The following is a 23,498-nucleotide window of genomic DNA, read 5'->3' on the forward strand; positions in this document are numbered from 1 at the left end:
CGTGCCTCATCGTTCTGTGCATGCGCAAAACTCAATATGGCCACCCCCACTCCCGATCTGCAGGGAGCTCTGGCGGCACTTCAGCAGTTCCCCCTCACCGGAGGTAAGGAGGGGTACTCTGCTACACACATTTTTTTATACATATTATTTTGGAATAACACTTTTTAGAGGGTTTTAACATATGGTTCTGGAAGTATAAATCTTAACACCCTTTTTCTATCGCCTTCTTTTTCTTTCTTTTTGAACCATTTATATAATATTTTTCTTACACTAGTTTTTAGTATAACCCTACTTACTTGGCTCTATAGGAGGTCACATCAGATTAACTATACACATTGGAAGTGCTCAGTCTCTCAGGCCTTTGCAGGACGCCAGGAACTTTTATAAAACAAAAAAAGTGCTTTTTTTTACATCTGTCTATTATGCTCCACATCTATCGACATACATTTATTTCACTTGACAGAAAACTTGAGTCATACCATATACTTCAAAACTTTATCCCCTCTACGCTAGGGAGGTACTTAGCTTGAGGGCCGCTTGCAGTGAGAACCTGTTCTATCTGAATACAAGCTGTAGTTTTGGAAACTCTATGAGGACGGTAGAGGTCAAGCTACGTTTCTGGCAATCCCATGAGACCCAGAAAAGTGGCATTCCTCTTCGGAAGAAGTTCCGTCCCCTAGGAATGAAACGCGCGTCGGGATGACGTCACAGTGACGTCTGTTGCGCGACAAACACATAGGTGTTCAGTCCTTGTCTGCCGTGGTACAGCGAATTTGACTAATTTAAACTATGATGTGGGCCACCAAGGTGGATCCCACTAGCTAGTGAGAGGTGGATTTAGGGTGTCTGTATACTTTTAAGCTAATCAGCAGAAGTGAGCGATCAAGGCTGTTTCATACACCAAATGGGTCTGTAAGTAGGTCTTACGCTATACAACACTGCTGTCCTCCATTGTGGGGACATCACTGCTAACTTATGAAGTCTGGCTAGGCTGTCATTTATTGCGCCTTAGCAAGCCCCATACTGGAGTCACCATTGATGCAGTGAAACAAAATACTTCAAATACAGGATATCACTAAGCACAATAGTACTCCCATTATTACATCAGGCAGGGTCACCCTCTATTATATCTCAACCTCCATGACATCATATATTGTGTACTAACGTCTGCATATCTGGCTTTCTGGAATATATCCATGCCATTTGACAACAGTGAACAGTGAAACCCATATTTTGGTTTCCCTAAGCGCATCCTGTTAGGTTTTAATTAGTTCTAGTGTTTACCTATACTTTAATAAAAATGTATTGTTTTATATTAGTAGTTATACAGAGTGAACAAAGAAGTTCAAAGGTACCCATATATATGCACTCTAAACCAAGCGTATATATGTTTCTTAGGCCACAAGGAAAAATCCCTATACCAGAAACTAAAAACGAAAAGCGACGCAAAACAAAAAAGTTTTAATACATATTTAATTAATAACACTCAAATAGATAAAATGTAGATGTTAACTAAACCCCTTGGAGGAGCAAATGGAGTCCAGATGGGGATATAATATTGAAATAGGATATCTCAATAGTGATTAATATCAGAGATTAACCCCATCTGCCCCAGCGTATAAATTCAACATGTGATGCCCATAAAGTTTGACACATTGCCCATGTATATTCAGTGGCCTGCACCAGGCAATAGAATGATGGCAATACCAGACGTAATAATGCACAATAAGCGAAGTTCTTTGTGGTCAACACATCACCAATTTCTATGTAGTTAATGCCACACTGTATTCCATACATGGGGTATCGTAGCCCTATGCTAATATCAAAGTATCATCTCTTTAAAAGGTATCCCTTTTAATTGTTGTATCCCTTCCCTTGTATATACATGGATACATAAGCTGTAGACAGTGTAACAAACAAGTAATTACCAGCAGCTGCTGAACTAGCAACACACAACGCTGCCTGTCGACAGGAAGCCAGCAAAGGGACTCCTGACACAGAAGGTAGGAGAGGGGAAGGGAGAGAGAGCGGGTTATGGCGAACCCTATAACAAACAGAGAAGGCATACGACCCGTTTGAGCATCTGGCACAGTTCACGCTGTCGCTACTCCGGTGACGTCACCTTGTGACGTCAGTAACACCCGACACGTGTTTCGCGCGTGTGACACGCTTCTTCAGGGTGACGTCACCGGAGGAGCGACAGCGTGATGTGTTGACCACAAAGAACTTCGCTTATTGTGCATTATTACGTCTGGTATTGCCATCATTCTATTACATACATGGGCAATGTGTCAAACTTTATGGGCATCACATGTTGAATTTATACGCTGGAGCAGATGGGGTTAATCTCTGATATTAATCACTATTGAGATATCCTATTTCAATATTATATCCCCATCTGGACTCCATTTGCTCCTCCAAGGGGTTTAGTTAACATCTATATTTTATCTATTTGAGTGTTATTAATTAAATATGTATTAAAACTTTTTTATTTTGCGTCGCTTTTCGTTTTTAGTTTCTGGTATAGGGATTTTTCCTTGTGGCCTAAGAAACATATATACACTTGGTTTAGAGTGCATATATAGGGGTACCTTTGAACTTCTTTGTTCACTCTGTATAACATATGTATATTACCTCCTTTGCACCTACCGTTTTAGGACCTTCTGTTTAATAGGCGAGCAGTTTTCTACAACACCTATGTGTTTATATTAGTAGAGCAGAGTGCATCATTTAGGGATCTCTCCCCTCCTATTCACTCACATATGTAATTATCCCTGATAGCACCTCTCTAGGAAAATATTATTCACAGCTGAGCAGGAACTTCCCCCCCCCTTTTGACACACATACACACACACACTGACTGACTCACACACACACTGACTGATACACACACACACTGACTGACACACATACACACACACACTGACTGACTCAAACACACACTGACTGACACACATACACACACACACTGACTGACTGACACACACACACACACACACACTGACTGACACACACACACGTACACACTGACTGACACATACAAACTGACTGACACACACATGCACTCTGACGACGCACACTGACTGACGCACGCACACTCTGACACATGCACGCACACTCTGAAACACGCACACTCTGAAACACGCACTGACTAACACACACACCCCAGTGATGAGCCGAAAACCGCCCCTGAATGATGTGCCTATCCCCCCCCTGAGCTCCCCCACCCGCTCAACATCCATGATGCCGGTACTGCTGCCACTGCACTGCTGCCAATAAACATGACCCCGCCAATCAAATTTACTTATGCTCTAAACAGTCATAATATTATTGTTACTTTATATGTGGCTGACAACACACAAAGAAGTTTCACTTACTATGCGCGTGCACAGCACACACAGCTTTTTTTTGTGGCTGTTGATGTAACCTGTTTCCCTACCATAACATGTTTACAGGCCTTACATTTGCCACATTTATAGTTTCCCACAATCCCCAAATGGGACCTAATATCTCTATGAGCCTGGTTTGATGATGGGACTTGACTTGGGGCTAACAAACCTTTCAAATTCTGTGCTTGTCTGAAGACAACCTCTGGTTTGAATTTTAGTAATGAACCCAATATAGGGTCCAGCTGGAGAACCCTCCAGTGCTTAGATAACACGCGTTTGATTGAACCGTGAGCCCCGTTAAATTGAGTTATAAATGCTGGTATGTTTGTACTTTCGTCCTCTATGAGCACCTATCCCATGTGGTGCATTAGAGTTGACATATTTCTTATTTTTACCAGGCTGTATCCTATACTTTAACAGAGACTGACATTTCACCTTCTTAGCTTTAACTAGAGATGCCCCTTTTAAATCTCCATCGTATTCCTTCCGAAGGAATCTATCCTTGAGAAAGTCAGCTTGCTCATTAAAATCCTGCTCTTTAGTGTTATTCCATTTTAGCCTTAGAAATTGATTAATCGGAATATTCTTAATCCATCTGCTATCATGGCAACTAGTAGGATGCAGATACGAATTAACATTGGTTGTCTTAAAATGAGTCTTAGTGTGGATAGTCTCATTATCGATAAAAATTTCCAAATAAAGGAAGTTGATGGTACAAGTATTATTCTCACCACTGAATTTAAGATTGAAGTCATTATCGTTCAGTGATGAAACAAATTCAAGATATGTGGCCTCGCTGCCCTCCCACACAATCACAATATCGTCAATATACCTCCTCCACAGTTTGAGTTGCGGAGGAGGCATACCCATAACAAAAAGGGACTCCCATCGCCCCATGTAAAGGTTGGCAAACGATGGGGCAAAAGTGGTCCCTATCACTGTCCCAAGAATCTGCAAATAATACTTAGAATCAAAAATAAAATAATTGTGGCTCAAAATAAACCTAATAGATTGTAAAATAAAATCTATTTGAGGCCAGGGTAAAGTTTGATCTAACATAAAAAAAATACTCCACTGCCATCACTCCCTTATCATGAGGCATGCTGGTATATAAGGCCTGCACATTCAACGTAGCCAGCCTATATCCCTCACGTCACTGAAAATCCTTAAGGACTTGTAACACTATTGTGGTGTCCGTAAGGTGGGATGGTAGGGAGCCAACAAGGGGCTGCAAATAATAATCAACATAAAGGGATAAATTGGAAGTGATGGAATTTATGCCTGAGATAATGGGGCGACCGGGAGGGAGACTGAGGGATTTATGGAGCTTGGGTATGTAATAAAATATAGGAACTGTGGGGGTCAGAATGAAAAGAAAATCGAACTCAGCCTTGGTGAGGATACCACTCATATTGGACTCTACCAAGTGGCATTTCAGAAGTGCAAGATAAGTACACGTTGGATCTAATACCAACCGACTATAAAAAAACCTCATCTGATAATATCTGATTAGCTTCTTTGTAGTTATTAGCAGTATTCAACAAGACTACACCCCCCCTTATCAGCTGCTATTATCACAACTTCCAGATTAGATTATAATTCCTTGAGACACCTTTTCTCCTGTGGATTAAGGTTATTATATGACCTCTTAGATCTCCTATTACAGATATCCTTTAAATCTCGTTCAACCAATTTTCCAAAGAGCTCCACATACAGCCCTCTTGAAAGAACACCGACTTAGGTCCCTGTGTGTGAAAAACTGCAATAATTCACAAACTCAGGGTCACTTTCCCTCATTAATGCCTCTAAATCATCCAAGGTGTTCTGGTTTGTGATTACATCAGAGACACAGTCACCAGATTGAGTCAGAGCACTGCTCTCTGTAATATCATTTGGGTCATTAAAATGTCTATGCAGAGTCAGCTTTGTGATGTATTTCTGCATGTCTATTTAAATGTCAAAGTCCTTAGGCTCTTCTATAGGGGAAAACGATAGCACACACACACACACACACACACATTCCCATCTATCTTAAACCCCTACACCCACCACATCATGAATACACATTTATGCCAAAATGAGTGCTACTGAGCATGGCAAATGTATACAACAAAAGACAGATTATTGAAGTATTTAAACTTTATACTTATTACCATATATGTTTTGTCAATTTGATGTAGTATTGGGCACCCCTGTCTTTTGTTGGGGCAAAAGATAGGCCCTGTCTCAACACATCAAAAAGGGGGAGGTTAATAGTCAAGAACGATAGGTTAAAAATACCATTAGACACTAATTCTTCTTTCTCAAAGATCCTCTCTTTGTTGGAGGACTTTCCCCCTCCTCTCTTACCTCTTCTGAGTAAGACCTTTTCCTTGCCCTTTGTTGAACTGTGGGTATCGAGGGGTGGTTGTCCAGGTCCCAACTTGGTCTCCTGTGTCATTTGCTGTCTACCTTCTGAAAAAAAACAATGACCCCATCATATTCAGTGTCACTATTGGCCTCATTTTAATTTCTGGTACCTATTAACTACCGGTAGCTCAAAAGAGATGTCTATCTCTATTTGGCTCTTCTTTCTTTTGGTAGCTTGGGTTCCTACGGTTCTTACTTTCATATTTGCCACTTCGACCTAGAGTCAACCAATTCCCATCCTGATTTCTATTGTCACCCTGTCTAGGATTTGTTTCCCTTCTCCAACGCTTATCTGTCTTATGGTACTCTTTATTTTTAGACCAGAAGTATTTTGTTTTATGTATATTAGTTGTTGGTCAGGGTCTTTTAGGGTAAGAGAAAACACTAGGGTTAGGGAGTGATCACAAAACCACACCAATTGAAACGAAATAATGGGTGAATATATGGTAATCAAAAGAGTGGGTGCAAACTGTGAACTGAAAAGTGAATCAGAAAAAGGGGGGTAAGGAAAACACAAAGTGGATGTGTCTCCTAAAAGAATTCACTATACTGCACTCCTACTTAATTTTAAAATTTAACTTTTAATATATTTACATAAAACATATGTTACCAAATTGTTGTGTATTGTGCATTAAAAATAAATTAAATTATCAAGAACAAGCGTCCGTGTCAGTGAATGTGCGTTGGAATAATCTCAGACAGCAAATTGTATTCGAGATAGCAGGACACAAGACGCTAATAGTCAGGGTATAAACCCCTCTGGGACACCTATGAGACCAGGTACATGTGTATATATATAAATATGACTAACAGACTCAGTGAATGATTGTATCACGAAAATACTGCAGTCCTGCTTGGACTTATAAACCACAGAGCACTTAGGGATGTTAGTTTAAGGATGTATAACCATCCACTAAGTATAGAAGTGCTACTGATAGTGTGATAATGGAGGGTAAATGATTCGTAGCATAGTGAAGCAATTGTTCACAGCATTTTGGTCAGTGAATCATTGTGCAGCACACTCCAAATGAACATGTCATGTAGAAAGCAGGAAGGTTTGCACACTGAGTGTTAGTAAAAATAACCAATTTAGATCTACATAGATAGAGCCAGGAGACTACAGAACACTACATAAAAGCAGCTCCAAGTAGGAGACTGACAACATTGCGCGTCCAACGCGCGTTTCCCTCCAGCAAAGGAGCTTCCTCAGGGACAAAGCAGGACTGCAGTATTTTCGTGATACAATCATTCACTGAGGAGTTTAATTACGTTTAGGGAAAAGATTTCAAGAATTTCTCTCAAGAGCGTTTTGGGGGCGATGCTCCACACACGTACAGTAGCAGCAAGGGGTGACTGTCGTTCATAGAAGATTCAGGACAGCCCGAGCGCGGAAAGCAGATTGTATTTGTTCCCCTCAAACCACTTTGATTGTAAGCTCTTTGGGGGCAGCGATTTCCTTTCCTATTGTCTGATTTTGCTGCACTTATTGTATTATTATAATTCCCGGTACTTTCCTGTTATCCAGAGCCATTTCCTGTTATCCGGAGCCATATTCCTGTTATCAGGAAAGTACCCATATTAAATCTACCACCCCCTCCACTAAACTCCCCCTAATGCCCTCCAACCAGTAAACTGCCCGTCCCCACCTCCTCAAACCCTCCTAATACAGATAACTGCCCCTCCCTCCTAATACAGAGAGATAACTGCCCCTCCCCACCTCTTCATACACAGAGATAACTGCCACCCTAACACCAGTAACTGCCCCTCCCTGCAACCTAAAACACAGTGAGGACTGCCCCCTAACCCAGTAACTGCCCCTCCCCACCTCCTCCTAATACACAGTGGCGCAACAAACAACACGAGGAACATCACGTCATCATTTAGAGTCATATTTGGCCGAATTCATTTGGAGGCAGCACGTGGGAGACGAGGACGTCTTTGAGTCACTGTTGAAAGCAATTAAAGGTTTTTGGCCTCCAAAAATGCTTTGTTTTCAATAATAAATAAGTTGTTACTTTGTTTTTAATGAAATAATAAATACGTTTTTAATTAAATAAGTTGTTTTGAATAAGGCTCCGGTTTTCAGGAAATGGCTCCCGATAACAGGAAAGTACCTAATTCCCTGTACTGTATTCTTTGTGAAGCGCTGAGTACACTTTTGGCGCGATATAAATAAAGACATACAATACAATACAATAATTCTGATTGAAGGGACCATTGAAAATATATTCATGACAGTGAAATGAATGAGAGCATTATACTAGCATTGTTATAAACAAAAAACATAGTGTGCAGCTAAAATGAGCCGTGTTTGCACATCACATTAATTTTAATATTAAAACACTGTCTTTTGTGATTGTTGGAGAGCAAGGTCAATGATGACGTCTTCAAATAGTAAGCTACGAAGTTTGCCCCTTTGATGCATATGATGCTCAGGGTCATATTTGAATGAACATTTCCATATTTATAGAGAATCTTTATTTATCAAAGAAAAAACCGTGTCAAAGCTCAAGGAGGTTGGAAAAAAAGTCTTTAGTAAAGTGATAATAGGAGTTGACACCGGAAAATAAAGGATTAAGGGGCTGCAGTTTTCTGTGTTCAGATAGATAATGGTGACAAGGAGGGGACACAGGGGGGGACAACCAATTGTGAGGTGCAGTCACTAACATCCCCTTACCCTGGCTATGCCCGGTGTGGAGAACCCTTTACTCACGATGATACGCCGCCTTGGTCATCCTTTATTGCTGCAGCTGCCCTGACGCTGCCAAAAGCGTCTCCTCCAGGCATCCGGTGGTGAAGCAGATTCTCATACACGCAATAGAACAAGGTAAGAATCAAAAATCCAGCCGCTCCATAATACAAAAAGTAGGCAATCACCAGCAAAAAAGGGGTTAAGAAGGTATACTTTAATGAACTACATAAAAAACAAAAAAAAAGACAGTACTAACTACTCTCCCACGTGTTTCAAGGAGAAAGCGCCACATTAGGCGTGAAACATGTGGGAGAGTAGTTAGTACTGTCTGGTTTTTTTTGTTTTGTTTTTTATGTAGTTCATGAAAGTATACCTTTTTAACCTCTTTTTTGCTGGTGATTGCCTACTTTTTGTATTATGGAGCGGCTGGATTTTTGATTCTTACCTTGTTCTAATCTTTATTTATCATCTGATTTTACAACTTTAAATGCATTATATATTTTGTTTTATTTTTGACGCCCCTCATACTATGAGGCCCTAAACTATAGTTTAGTTAGCTTATGCGTAAGTCCGGTGTAAGAAATCCAGTGTACAGTATATTTGCGATGGTTCTTTCTTTTCATACATATTATATCGCATAATATTGTAATTGGTATTTTCTGGTAGATTCAGTTACATTGGGATGGCATATTGGTAGTGCAGCTGTCCTGAGTTCTCTGTAGATGTTTGGGTGACATTTGAGTGACTATAGAAAACTGTGGTTAGAGCTGATGCAACTGGAAGAGGCTATGGCATTAGGTTGGATCTTTCCAGAAGACATATCATATTAGGTTATTCTCTGTATGGAGGAGTGGGCAGTTCCTTATTAGATGACATCAGTTTGGCTGTAGGACCTTATCTGGTAATAGAATTAGATAGCAAGAGCTAAGGGATATTATCTGGATAAATATTTAGCAGGGTAGCTAGAGAGAGGACAGTAGTATTATACCAGGAGGACAGAGGGATTACACAAGAAAGATGTGAAAGGGTTAACATCAAGATGAAGACGAGAAGGTTCAATATCATGATATTAAGATCAAGTACAAGGATTCTACTCAGAAACAAAACTATGCAACCATTTTTTTGACAATATCCTAATTTATGTGGAATGTCACTGCCATTTTGTACTATTTTTGTATGTGAGTATTTATCTTCAAAATAAATGTTTATTTTTATCTGATGAGACCATAATGCTGAGTACTGTGGTGCTAGGTTCATCGAAGAAATAGAAATAAGGACATTTTACATCCGACACTGCAGTCACTTGGAAAAGAGACGAGTATGGGGTATAGAGAGAAATGCAAACTCAGATATAGGTAGGGGCAAAGGCAGAGACGGATTACCCACTATGCACGTACCTAAGGGCACCCCCGTAGATGTGCCGAGATCCAACTTCCGCCCGATTGGAGGAGGGAGCTGTAGAGTTCCCGGACCTCAACCAAGGTATGTGTGTCTCCTGGAGCATCGTGTTGTCATGGTGACCAAACGTCAAATTACACTGCGACGCTGCAGGAGTGCCATCTTGAGGAAAAGTCCCAAGCGCAAAGTCTTGGTACCTAGGGGATCCAGAGGGTCTTAATCTGCCACTGGGCAAAGAAGTGTATATCCTTGAAGGTGAGGAGGAGAACCTTGTAAGTCATATCATATGGAATTGAATGGGAAACCAGGAGATTAATTTTGGAGGAGATAAAGAGGGACTAATCTAGGAGAATTGAAAATCCTTTTAACTGCTGCATTTTGAATGGATTGTCAAGGGAGACAGTTGAGAGAAACCCCATGAGTAAGATTAGCAGTGGTATTCAACCTTTTAAGAACTGTGTAACCATTTCAAAATGTATCGGGATTCAGTGGAAACCTTTAAAACTGTATTGTGACCCCAGCATCACTGATACTGAGTCCTAGAGATGTAAGCCGCAGTCCTACTGACCCAACTGTTACATCTCCTAAACTGAGAAATAAACTTTAACAGTGTTACCTGTACCCTGTACTTCTCGTGGCATCCGCACCTGTCCTCATCTATGTAACCCCCCTACCCTCTTCCCCCCTCCCCTCCCTGGCAGCAGGGGTAGGGTGTACATGTGTGAACAAAGTCTTGCTCCGCTCCCGATGGGATTAGAGTGTCAGCTCCTTTGTAAGTTACCTGTGATCTCAGGGTTCCCGTTGGCAGGTTCAGGCCTTGGCTGTAATGGAGGGTAGTTGGTGGGTTGGAGGAAAAGATAAGAAATAGGGCGCCAGGATCTTTTGCCACTCCCAGGTATTTTATTGACAGGCACACACCAGCTCCAGGCTTGCACAGGATCCATTATTATCTTATAGTGCACAATACCTCATTAGATAGGTTCCCTGTATAATGCTCTCTTCAGGGCAAGTTCCCTCAGTGCCCCTTCCCATTCAGGTAACTACTTCTGGATCAGTCTTGGCATCTAGTAAACCACAAATAAAATGGGCTTCCTAGCTTCTAGCACACTGCATCCCAAAATACTGCTTCAGCCTGAATATCACTCAGGAAAGGCTTACTTCTATTCTCTTGGTTTTGAATGTGCCTCCCAGGAGCTGGGTTCCCAGGCAGTCTTCCCTTAGCAGTCCCTGGTCCTCACTGTTCCAACTGTCACTAACGTACTATTTTACTAACTCCTAACTCACTAACTTCTAAGTTACTAACTTCTGTATTAATAACTTCTAAGTTGCTAACTTCTATATTAATAACTTCTAAGTTACTAACTCCTAACTCACTAACTTCTAAGTTAATAACTTCTGTATTAATAACTTCTAAGTTACCAACTCCTCACTCACTAACTTCTAAGTTACTACCTTCTATATTAATAACTTCTAAGTTGCTAACTTCTATATTAATAACTTCTAAGTTACTAACTCCTAACTCACTAACTTCTAAGTTAATAACTTCTGTATTAATAACTTCTAAGTTACCAACTTCTAACTCACTAACTTCTAAGTTACTACCTTCTATATTAATAACTTCTAAGTTGCTAACTTCTATATTAATAACTTCTAAGTTACTAACTCCTAACTCACTAACTTCTAAGTTACTACCTTCTATATTAATAACTTCTAAGTTGCTAACTTCTATATTAATAACTTCTAAGTTACTAACTCCTAACTCACTAACTTCTAAGTTAATAACTTCTGTATTAATAACTTCTAAGTTACCAACTTCTAACTCACTAACTTCTAAGTTACTAACTTCTGTATTAATAACTTCTAAGTTACTAACTTTATCCTAACTCCTAGCTCACTAATTTATAACTCACTCCATGCCTGTCCTCCCCTCAACTGTCAACTGACTAAACTGTCACTCTCAACTGTCTTAATCTTAACTGTCATACTTCTCACAGCCTCACTGGTTGCCTAGCAACATGTGAACTGCAGACTCTGAAGCTGTGACATACTCCTATGAAAATGTAAGGGGACTATCTATCTCCTACAACTGCCTCTCCTCACTGCCCTCCCTGTCCCCCTTAGGGTGACCAGATTTTGAAAATGAAAAACCGGGACACATAAAAAGAAATTATTAATACAACAAATTGCATTATTAAAAAATGAATATTATAATGATATTTATCAAATAGTGTCACCATTGATGCTGTACTATTCATTCTACCTCTTCCCATTCCCTCTATCCCTCCCCTCCCCCATTTTTTCGCACCCTCCCCCTATTTTCTCTCACCCCCACCAGTCTCTCTCCCTTCCCTCCCCCCTAGTTTCACTCCCTACCTCCCCGCATTCTCTCTCCCTTCCGTCCCCATTCTCTCCCTTCCCTCCCCTCATTCTCTCCCCATCCCCCCATTCTCTCTCTTCCTCCGCTCCTCCATTTTCTCTCTCAATCCCCTCCTCTATTCTCTCTCTCCCACGTCCATTCTCTCTCCACTCTCCTTCATTCTCGCTACCCATTCTCTCTCTGACCTGCACAGACACACAGCCACACAGCCACTGACCTGTGCAGACACTCACACAGCCACTGATCTGCACAGACAGACCTGCACAGCCACTGACACAGACCCTGCACAGACCCAGCACAGACCCTGCCCCTCCACAGACCCTGCCCCTGCACAGCCACTGACCCTGACCCGCCACAGACCCTGACCAGACACTGACCCTGCACAGACACACACTGCATAGACACTGACCCCGCACAGACACACACTGACCCTGACACTCTTAGACCTGGCCATAGTAAATTCAAGCTCGCTGAGGCAGGCTGAGCCACGCTGAGCAGATGCACAAACCCCCTGCATCTGTCATCAGCGCGGCTATAGTTTCCCCCTACTCATGCGTGCTGATGCATGCAGAGGCTGAGAAACTTGGAACAGACAGGGAAGTTTGAAATTTGCCGCTCGGGGAAGCGGAGGAGCGGTCACGTGACTGCTCTCATCCAATGGGAGTGGGGGACTAGCCCCGCCTCCCGCTCCACCTCCTGACACGCCTCCGCTCTGCCCCGCCCCCAGAGCGCGCTCACTGCCTCGCCAACAAGGACAGGAAAAAGCCCCATTTTCAGCAGACGAGGCAGAGCAGGAGCGCACCTCAGCGAGCTTCAAGTTACTATGTCCCAGGCCTTACCCTGCACAGACACACTGACCCTGCACAGACACACTGACCCTGACCCTGCACTGAGATACTGAAACTGACACACTGACACACTGACCTTGCAGACACACATTGACACTGACCCTGCACTGAGACACTGACACACTGATCCTGCACAGACACACACTGACACTCACCGTGCACTGAGACACACTGACACTGACACACTCACCCGACACATACTGATACTGACCGTGCACTGAGACATTGACACTGTACTGACACACTGACACCAGCTCTGAGGAGCAGCTGCAGGGGGGGGGGGAGACGGTGTGTCCTACCTTTCACTGTGGAGCTTGTTTGGGGGGTAGCCATCTTGGTGGGGGGGGGAAGTCCTCTTGTTGTGGGGGAGAATCCACCTCACTTCCGGTTCTCACTGCTGATGCTCCGCTGTCACTAACCCCGCCCCACCCTCTGCAGCAGCAGTCAGACCGCCTGTGCTTTCCTCCCTGCATACTTGCTCTTTGCTGCCCCCACCTTCTCTGGTCAAAGCCGGGACAGCCACAAAGAAACGGGACATTTTAAAGCAGCAGTCCAAGCAATATCCTGCATGTGTGGGTTTTTTTAATAAATCAATTCTGTACTGTGAGAAAATACTTGTGGCATTTTTTTTTTTTTTTTTTAAACAACTTTGATGGACAATTTTCAATGTATTCTAATGTAACGAGCATTTTGTTCCTAAAGCAAGCCTTTAGAAAGGCACAACCTGTTCCTTTTCTGTAACAGGCTCTGGCACACCCCTTTGTGAGTCCTGCCCCCAGCGGTGCAAGAGCACAAATGTATCAGTTACTGCCTGGTCACATGACCTTCCCCACAGAACTGTCAGTGCAGCAGCAGCAGCAGCAGCAGCAGCAGCAGCAGCAGCAGCAGCAGCAGCAGCAGCAGCAGCAGCAGCAGCAGCAGCAGCAGCAGCAGCAGCAGCAGCAGCAGCAGCAGCAGCAGCAGCAGCAGCAAGGAGAGTAGCTCAGAATTAATGAATTCATTAATTAAACCGTATTCCATTGCACATGTATGTGTGTATGTATGTATGTACATCCATTATTCGTGACATCAGAGATGTGCCTGCCTCCTGAGGTATATAAGGCACTGCACTGCTTAAAGTTAGTGTGGAAGGTTGCAGTGTGTGGTTGCTGCGGGTTAATGTTACAAGGTGAAGCAGCAAGTTCAAAGGTGCCCACTAGTGCAGTAACTAGTGGCACCATACGATATCCAGCCAGAGAAGGCCAACTGTGTCCAGGGACCTGGCACAGGGGTGATCTCCCGGCGGGGAGAGGGAATCCCACTCCATTGGGAGGGCGTATCTTTTAAAGGGGATCACGGAGCAATGTGCGGCTGAGACCATGACTGTGAGGGGCAGCTGGCCCTTATCACCACGCACAATAAAGATGGCTTGTTCGAGAACCCCCTGGTGTGAGTCTGCAATTACTCTACAGGGGCCCTCACCACCAAAAAGGAGTTCCTCATCAGGACGCACTACTTGCATACGCATAGATCCTGATGAGGTGGAGGCGCTGCACGTGATGTATGTAGGACTCATGCACACTACCTCAGACACCTGTCTGGATTGACATCCCCGAATACCATCATGCGGGAGACTCAGGAGTCATGTTGCCTACAGGTGCACCACCAGACACACGAATGTAATGGGGGCTGGATAGACCACAGGGGCCAATGTGAGATTGGGGGGGGTCAGACCAGACACGAACACCCGTTACATATATATATGTAGTTGCCAGGTGTCCGGTATTGAACTGGACTGTCCTGTGTTTGGACACTGTCCAGTAAAAAATGAGAGGTACTGTAACATTGGACATGTATGTGTCCTGTATTACCTCCCTGACATAGTGACCTGACGCACCTTTCACCATTGAGTCCAGTATTTTTGGAGAAGCCACCTGGCAACCCTATATGTGTGTGTATATATGCAGTGGTTGACAAATCACCAAAAACTCTACTCGCCACACAAAAAAATCTACTCGCCACCTAGTACCAAACGTGTGCTGCTTGGGCCAATATTTACTCGCCCGGGGGTTAAATCCACTCGCCCGGGGCGAGCAAATGTATACGTTTGTCGAACACTGTATATATGTATATATGTATGTATGTGTGTGTATATATATATATATATATATATATATATATATATATATATATACATACACACACACACACACGCTCTCTCTCAGGCTAAGTCCCCGCTAGCGCTGATCGGGCTGAGCGGGCGGCGCTTGCGAAGGAGACTTACATACATATATCTATATAAGTCCCCACTCACACGGTGCGTGCGTCGCTCGTGCGCATGTACACACGCTCAGCCACAATCGGCGCGTAGGTAAACAAAAAAATCTATACTTACCTGCACGCTGAACTACCTACAATGCCCCACCCCCTCCCCCGCGCACAAGCCGGACACACAGCGCTCATGCTTGGAGTGCTCTCCAAGTATGAGCGCGCTCAGCGCCAGCGGGGACTTAGCCTTATGGTATTGCTTGTCCCATGACATAAATTGTTAGTCCAAATAAAAAAGGTACAGTATCACCTAATACTGAAGAACTCATATATTCGGCAGTGTGTGTGTATATTTCCAGAATCCCTATCTGTGCATTTTAAGTGAAACTTTTGTCACAGAAATTGAATTTGTAATGGTGATGTTTTTAATTAAAAATAAAAACAATTTTAGTGCCAAAACACAAAAAAGTTTGACTTAGAACGCATGGTTTAGCTATTTGCACTTCTATATTTATAGTAACTGAATTACTTGTGTGTGTGTTTGTCAGTCAGTGTGTGTATGTGTGTCTCTGTGTGGTGTGTGTGTTATTCTTTGTGTCCTGCCCCCCATCTCTCTTTACTCCCCCCACCTACCTTCTACCCGTCACCCTGCACCCAAAACTCGTGACCATGATCCTGCGCCCAGCACAGATTCTCAGGGCCTTCACGGTGCCAGTACTGGGTCAAGCTGGGGTCAGTTCCCTTTCTCCTTGTGAGGACCGAAGGACTAACATTGATCACTCTATGACCAGCACAGAGTCTCGTGCCCCAAATATTCATCTACTGCCCGGCACCTCAGGACTTGGGCCAGTAACACATGCTGACCCGTTACTAACGACGCCTGCTAAGAGACCCCTGCCAACCCACCCTCTTCCCAAATCCCAGGCTCGCCCTCGGCTTGGCCACTGATCGTCTCCTCCTCTGAGCGTCCGTCATCGCAGATTGCGCTTGTGTAGTCCTCAATGGCTGTGCTTCCTCCTGGCGGTGGGCGGTTGTGATGCTGGTTGGCCGGGTCTTCGCGGTGCTGCGCGGGACGCGGAGCTGCGGCACGATCACTCCCACCCTACCGGACCAGCCCCCCTTCCTCCCCTCCCCCCAGAAGAGCTGAGGGGACACAGCGCCCGGATCTCGGGATATCGCGCCGCAAACGCACGCACACTGCTAGCATGGCCGTGGCTTTTGACACCATAAGGGCTCGTCCAGGCCGAGTGTGAGCGCGCATGCACGCTCGCGCTCAGCGCAAACACATTACGACAATGTGTTTGACCAGCGTACGCGACCATGAGCACTCTGCGCTCAGCTGCTTGGCGAGACAAATACTTTTGAATTTGTCGCACTTGCCCTGGTCACGTGCGCGGTTCAGCTAATGAGGCCGAACCGCTCACGTGACAGGCACCCCCCATGTGCGCAATTACGCAGGACACAAATACTAATGTGAAGCGCTATGTACACTAATGGCGCTATATAAATAAAGACATGCATACATATATACAAATCGCCCCTGCTCTCATATATATCATTTATTGGCCAGTAGTGAGGGCCCTGTTCTGAGGAGATGATTAATATTATAGGCTAAATGTAGGCTATTTTCATAAATAAAACAATTTTGTATAGTTATATAGATTCTTTTTAAATTAAAAACAAATTGCAAATACATTGAAGGACCTCCATATACACTCACACTGCAGCTATCTATATCTATAGATAGACACAATAGTGATGGACCGGCTACTAAAAAAATTACCGGGTACCCGGGGAAAAAAGAAAATTACCAGACCTGGTAGCCAGGTACCCGGCCACGTAGGTTTGAATGACAGCAGCCACGGAGGAGGGAGAGAAGGACGGCATCCTGCAGTGAAGGTCAGCAGCCGGCGACGGAGGGAAAGGACGGCATCCTGCAGCCGGCGGCGGAGGGAAAGGACGGCATCCTGCAGCCAGCGGCGGAAGGACAGAAGGACGGCATCCTGCAGCGATGGTCAGCAGCTGGCGGCGGCAGGAGAGGACGGCATCTTGCAGCGAAGGTCAGCAGCCGGCGGCGGACGGAGAGAAGGACGGCATCCTGCAGCGAAGGTCAGCAGCCGACGGAGGGAGAGGACAGCAGCTGGTGGAGGAGGGAGAAGAGGACCATGTGAGCGGAGCAGAAGCGGCACAGGAGAGCGGTAGGGAGGAGTTGCGCTGTAGCAGCGGCAGACACCGGAAGTCAGAAAAAACTTCCGGGTCAGACTGCTGGGGTGGAGGGGAGAGAGGATGGGGAGAGACTGAGGGGGGCGGGGGGAGTGAGAGAGACGGTGAGAGGGTGTGACGGTGACAGAGTGACAGGGTGAGTGACAGAGAGTGGGAGAGGGGTGGTGACAGAGATTGGGAGAGGGGGGGTGACACAGAGTGGGAGTGACAGAGAGTGGGAGAGGGGGGGTGAAAGAGGGGGGGTGGGGTGATTGACCGGTGGAGGGTGACTGACTGACCCCGGTGACTGACCGACAGGGTGGGAAATTATGGTGTCACACAAACACACAGTCTCTCCCATACACAGACACTGTCTCACAGACACAGTCTCCCATACACATACACACACTGTCTCCCATACACATACACACACATTGTCTCACATACACTGACTCCCATGCACATACACACACACACTGGAGCAGAGAGTCAGCCGCGACCGGCACTGCCCACCCCCCCCCCCCCCATCTCCCGTCCCGCACGGACAACGGGGGAGAGCGCCAGACAACCGGGGCAGGAGGGAGAGTGGAGATCACCGGACAACCGGAGGAGGAGGCGGGGGGGTGGAGAGCGCCGAACAACGGTGGGAGGGGGGGTGGAGAGCGCTGGAGCGCCTGGCGGCCGCACCTCCTGCACAGGGCGGGCAGACCCGAGCAGCCACCAGGACAGAAGACAGACAGACACACATAGACAGACACACACACAGACACAACTTACAGCAGGAGATGAGAAGTAGCTGCTTCTCCTCCTGTGCGGATCGGGAGTGCGCGCGCTCCATTGGAACGCCTATGAATATTCATGGCGTTCCATTGAATGAGGAAACTGCGGAAACAGAGAGCATTACATCGCCCTGCATCAATTAATCTTCGCGATCAATCACAGGAAAACGGATTGATCGCCAGCTTTGCTATTCACTAGGTAAGTTAGGATTGCATAGATGCAGATATTGAACCCTAAAAAACACTTAAAAAAAAGAATCGCCAGCAAGGACTGCTGCTTTAAAATTTGTCGGCCCGCCGGGACTGTCCCGGCTAAACCGGGACATCTGGTCACCTTACCTCTCAACTGATTACTGACTAAACTGTCCCTTTTTTGAGCTCCCTCGCGCTACAAACTGCCTTAACTGCAAATGCAGCCGCCCTATTGGCTAAGCCGCAGCATGAGACATTCCCCTGAGGCTCATGGGACTTTTAGTCCCTGCGCGGAGCCTTTCCTGTAATGGCCACCGCACCTGCACTTCTCTGCGCATGCACGGCCTACTTCGCATGCGCGGCCAATCACAACATGGCTGCTGCGAGTCTTCCCGCGCATCTGCGCATACGCGAGTGAGCGTGCATAACAAACATGGCGGCGCCCTGCAGAGGGAGCCGCTGGCAAGCCCGTCGCCACCCGCAACAGCCTCCCACAGCAGCGAAGGTAAGGGGGGGAAACGGAGGACTGGGGAGCCAGAGGGGACCTGGCTACATCTAATACAGATATAGGGGGTGCTGAGATTGCTTCAAACATCCTCACTATAGCTGAGTAACCTGGAATTCAGCGGAGAAGCACATAGGTAATAGATAACCATTTGCAAGGTAATCACTGCGTGGGTGATTATTTTTGGATGGCACTTTGTTAAAATAGTAACCCCTTCACTGCCACAAAAAATAATAACCCCTTCACTGCCATAAACAATAATAACCCCTTCACTGCCACAATAGCCAGCGATGTAAAGCTGTTCACTATGGCAACAAAGGGGTTAAACGTTGTTTGTTAAGAAGGTGACAAATCTGTATTCTTACAGGCTGTGTCACTCCTGGAAATAGCCCACGCGAATACATGCATGCTCCAGAGGGCCAGAGCCTAAATCTGGCCGGACCAACAATTACAATGTCAACAACACGTCCCCCCGTGCAGCAACAAATTACTGCAGTGCTGGCAACACAACTGGTTTTCCCTAAACAAACATGGCCGCAAAAAAGCTTCCCGTTAAGTCACGTGATAAGATCTCCGTTGCCATGGCACCCGCTGGGGCAGCGTTCCACGTCGCCATGGTAACCGAGCTGCTTTCCTGTAACGTGAAATAAATAAACCCGCTTTGTGAAGCCTGCGAGAGGGGGGCGGAGATTCCGGGACCGGGACCGTGCAATACACCGCTGGTTAGCCCCAGGGACGTGAGGTGCAGAACGTATTGGGGGGAGCAGTCTGCTGGTTGGGCTTCATTTTCATCCAAACCCCTCTGGCAGTGTTAGAAAAGCAGCAACTCCACCGAGGAAAGATCACATGCAACAGGATATGTTTCTTCCTGGGTCTAAAACGCACATTTCTCTTGTGTGTTTTCACCTGCTTTAATGTCACCTTTTAAATCTCCGCAGTGGAAAAGAGTGAGACTGCACTGTTATACATGCTTCCCTGTCACTGAACTCCACTACAGATCCATACTCCAAAGCAGTTCCAAAAAATATTGTTGCAAAATATTTCACTTCATTATAACACACCTTGCCAGCCATAGAGATGGCTCTATGCATCGCGGGCCCTGTTTTTTTTTTTGTTTTTTTTACTATACATTTTGCTTGAAAATGTGGGCATTTTAACCCTATTGCTGCCAAAGAGGTGTGCAGAGCCCTCTGGTTTCAAGAGGGATCCATTCGTTTTTTTTCTCATTAACATGCAAATTCATATGTAGCATTTAGTAGTAATTACATATTTCATATACATCGTTTTATATCAAATGTAAGGAACCTAATAATAGATAAATGAGCAGGTGTCGAGCTTGCCAGGAACCAGTGAGATAAATCCATTTGTCTGTTTTAATCATTATAAAATGTAAATCCTTTTGAGGCAGGTAAAGGCATCACACTAATCCTATGTCAAATATGTTTTTTTACCGTTTACAGATATAGTTCCTGGAAGATGCAATCCATCCGAATATATATTCCAACAGATGCCGTTGATGCAGATGCTGGATCCCAGTGCACGTAAGTCAACATATTTTTGTAGCTTCAATTTCGGGGGTGGAAAAAAAGATCATCCTGTCACTCAAAGGCGGAACTAGGGCTGGGTGACTGGGGCAGCGCAGTTCCAGGTGGGCAAGGGCAGAATTACATTTATTGTAGAGGTTTTGGGGCATATTCTCAAAACTCAGAGATTGCCGTTGCGTGCGATCTAGTCCAGAAGCCTGATTTGCTTCATATGGGGTTTCTGGGTCAGATCGCACGGAACGCGATCTCGGAGCTTTAAGAAAATGCCCGTTGAATTTCAACCATCGGGGTGGGGGTGGGTGCAGTTATTTGTACTTGCCCCAGGTGCAAAAATACCTCCCACCTTTGCTGTCACCTATTGACTAACCTGTTGAGCAAATTGTAACTGTGTGTATGCTCGGCTGATTGTGGCTCTACGATTATACTGCACTTTATAGCACAAATACTTCCTCCCACCCCAAAAAAAAATCAAGCAGCCCAGATTGCTGCTTTAAAATGCCCCATTTGTGTACAGAGCATACATAATTTTAAAAACAGTCAAAAACAACATTGTGTCACCATGTAAAATCTTTTGCTGCAGAGCATTGCCGTCCCTTTGGCAGCAAAATGGTTAAATGGATTGTGCTCTACCTGGATGAAACATAGCAAAAAGAAATGTCCCTGCTCAGCTAGGTTTAAATACATCCTGGAAGGGCGCTATCAGGGAGTAGGCATATATGGTTTGGACGAGAGAGAGTCCCTTTGAGATGCACTCAGCCTCCACTGACTATAAAATAATAAAGATTTATTAATAGATTATAGATAACATAATGATAAAACCTAAGCGGCACTTAAAAGACACAGCTCAATGTGAAGACAATATGGGGTTAAATCCCCTAACAAATCCAATATTATATGCTGTAGGGATATATATACGTTCGACCCCTAGATCATCTTATTAATAATAATATTAAGATTTATTAATAAGATGATCTAGAGGTCTAACGTATATATATCCCTACAGCAGATCATATTGGATTTGTTAGGGGATTTAACCCCATATTGTCTTCACATTGAGCTGTGTCGTTTAAGCGCCGCTTAGGTTTTATCATTATGTTATCTTTAATCTGTTAATAAATCTTTATTACTTTATATTTAGTGGAGTCTGGATGCATCTCAAAGGGACTCTCTCTCGTCCAAACCATATCTACCCGGATGAAGCCTAGTGCTGACACGTATTGCTTTATATTCCATCTAATACATTTTTGATGTCTGTCGGATCAGAAAAGAGTATGACTGTGGTATCCTATTAAACAGAACTCCTAAAACAGCTACTACTCCACATGAACCTGACAAGATGTACATGGAGAGCAGCAATTTAAGCTGCAGTGAAGGAGGTCACACTCTACTAACAGAAAGAACACATTACATGCAGACAGTATCATCTCCCGAGGAAAAACTATCCAGAGCACTGATGATGGCAGAGAACTTCAGCAAAGAAAAGGAGGTGAGAGGAAAAGAACAGTTTTGCACTAGTCCAGTGGTGGGCAACTCCAGTCCTCAAGGGTCACCAAACAGGTCTCGTTTTGAGGCTATCACTGCTTCCGCACAGGGGGCTCAATCAGTCCCAGCTTCAGCATAGTTGTCCCAGTCAGTCCCTGCTTCAGCAGAGGTGGCTCACTCTTTGAGCCTCTGATTGAGCCATCTGTGCCGAACAGGGATATCCTGAAAAAAATGACCTGTTGCTGGCCCTTGAGCACTGGAGTTGCCCACCCCTGCTCTAGTCTGTGTGCTTACAATTCTACTCGCGCTGTCTTCCAAAAAGGAAAAGTAGCTGGCTTGTGATGGCACAAAGTCAAATCATTTGATTTACACATACACAATCAGCGAGACCGTGGCCATTTTTATGGCTGGATTTCCATGTAAGGACAAGCAGATAATCGCGTGCTTATCGCATGGACATGTTGGGTCATTTTCTTTATCCCTTTGTTATTTCATGCCCAGTAGACAACGTTGCATGTCCAAATTCCTAGGGCTAGATTCACTAAACGCTGCAGTGTTGGGCAATCATATTGTAAATGCCAAAAAATGTAAAACATGTGCAACAGAAAGCCCTTACATTTAGCTATGCAAACAGCGTCCTGTAGAGACTGCCGGTTGTTGTCGATACCGTAAAGATATGCTGCACTGAATTTTAATATAAGCTTTGTTTGGCGTTTAGCATTTTGCTTCTTTCAAGGCCAGATAAATATATTGTGTGTGCCATTACTGACTTGATATTTGGTACGATTGACAGTGGATGAAATTGGGCCCAAGAATAACTGAGAATCCATCTCTTGGATCGTGCCAGAACAATAGCATACAAACTACATCTTCATGTAAAATATCGCTTTAAATTCATAATTATAAACAAGGTAGTCCACATTTTAATTGAAAAAATGGAACAATAATTAATAAACTGTCAGTGGTAAACTTGCTTTTTGGATGAATACTTATCTTGTTCACGGATACACCATTAAAGCAGCAAAATGTGAAATCTTATGGGGTTTTTTTTCCCCCAAAATAAATCAGCTCTGTAGTATTGCATAATTGGACTGTTTTTTTTTGTTTGTTTTTTTAATTATTATTATCAAGGCACAACAAATTATTTAAAAAAAATGCCACTCGCCCGAAAAAAAAGGCAATTTTATCGGTCTGCAACCCCCCTCACTTAACCTGCTGTCAAGTCTTACCGGCGGCTGGGTGCGGCGGCGGTGTGGCGTCTCCCGGCATTTCCTGCATCTCCCCCAGCAACCCCCGTGTCTCCCCCTGTAACTCCCGTGAACGTGGCTGCACGGCGTCAAATTATGCTGTGCGGCGTCAAATGATGCTGCATTTCCATGACAACGGGACGCTAAGTGACGTCACCATGTCATGTGGCGTCAAGTTGTCATGGCA

General features: G+C 44.6%; 1 protein-coding gene and 2 long non-coding RNA genes across 6 annotated transcripts in view; 1 reads left to right on the forward strand and 2 right to left on the reverse strand.

The window, feature by feature from the left end:
- LOC142487850 (uncharacterized) overlaps positions 1 to 11,951 on the reverse strand; it is a 225,886-nt gene extending 213,935 nt beyond the window's left edge. Inside the window, exons 1-3 of one of the 3 annotated variants that reach the window (XR_012799335.1) lie at positions 11,047 to 11,941; positions 10,670 to 10,952; positions 5,739 to 5,843 (exon numbers count right to left, since the gene is read on the reverse strand). This is a non-coding gene — a long non-coding RNA (uncharacterized LOC142487850). Of the gene's footprint in view, positions 1 to 5,738; positions 5,844 to 10,669 lie in introns of all 3 variants that reach the window. The other 2 variants (XR_012799336.1, XR_012799334.1) reach the window with 2 other exon arrangements.
- A 5,036-nt stretch (positions 11,952 to 16,987) lies between these two features.
- On the reverse strand, positions 16,988 to 19,543 carry LOC142487872 (uncharacterized). Its single transcript, XR_012799342.1, has 3 exons — positions 19,404 to 19,543; positions 18,340 to 18,444; positions 16,988 to 17,500 (listed from the first exon to the last, which is right to left on the reverse strand). It is a non-coding gene; the product is annotated as an uncharacterized LOC142487872 (long non-coding RNA).
- Positions 19,544 to 19,667: 124 nt separating this feature from the next.
- Positions 19,668 to 23,498, forward strand: part of TTC23L (tetratricopeptide repeat domain 23 like) — a 29,839-nt gene continuing 26,008 nt past the window's right edge. The window contains exons 1-3 of one of the 2 annotated variants that reach the window (XM_075587880.1): positions 19,668 to 19,985; positions 20,499 to 20,579; positions 21,879 to 22,068. In XM_075587880.1, coding sequence (XP_075443995.1) covers positions 20,515 to 20,579; positions 21,879 to 22,068 — 255 coding nt within the window. In that variant the 5' untranslated portion in view covers positions 19,668 to 19,985; positions 20,499 to 20,514. The remainder of the gene's footprint in view (positions 19,986 to 20,498; positions 20,580 to 21,878; positions 22,069 to 23,498) is intronic. The other variant, XM_075587871.1, reaches the window with a different exon arrangement.

This window comes from Ascaphus truei, chromosome 1, assembly GCF_040206685.1.
Source record: "Ascaphus truei isolate aAscTru1 chromosome 1, aAscTru1.hap1, whole genome shotgun sequence".
Taxonomy (NCBI): Eukaryota; Metazoa; Chordata; class Amphibia; order Anura; family Ascaphidae; genus Ascaphus; species Ascaphus truei.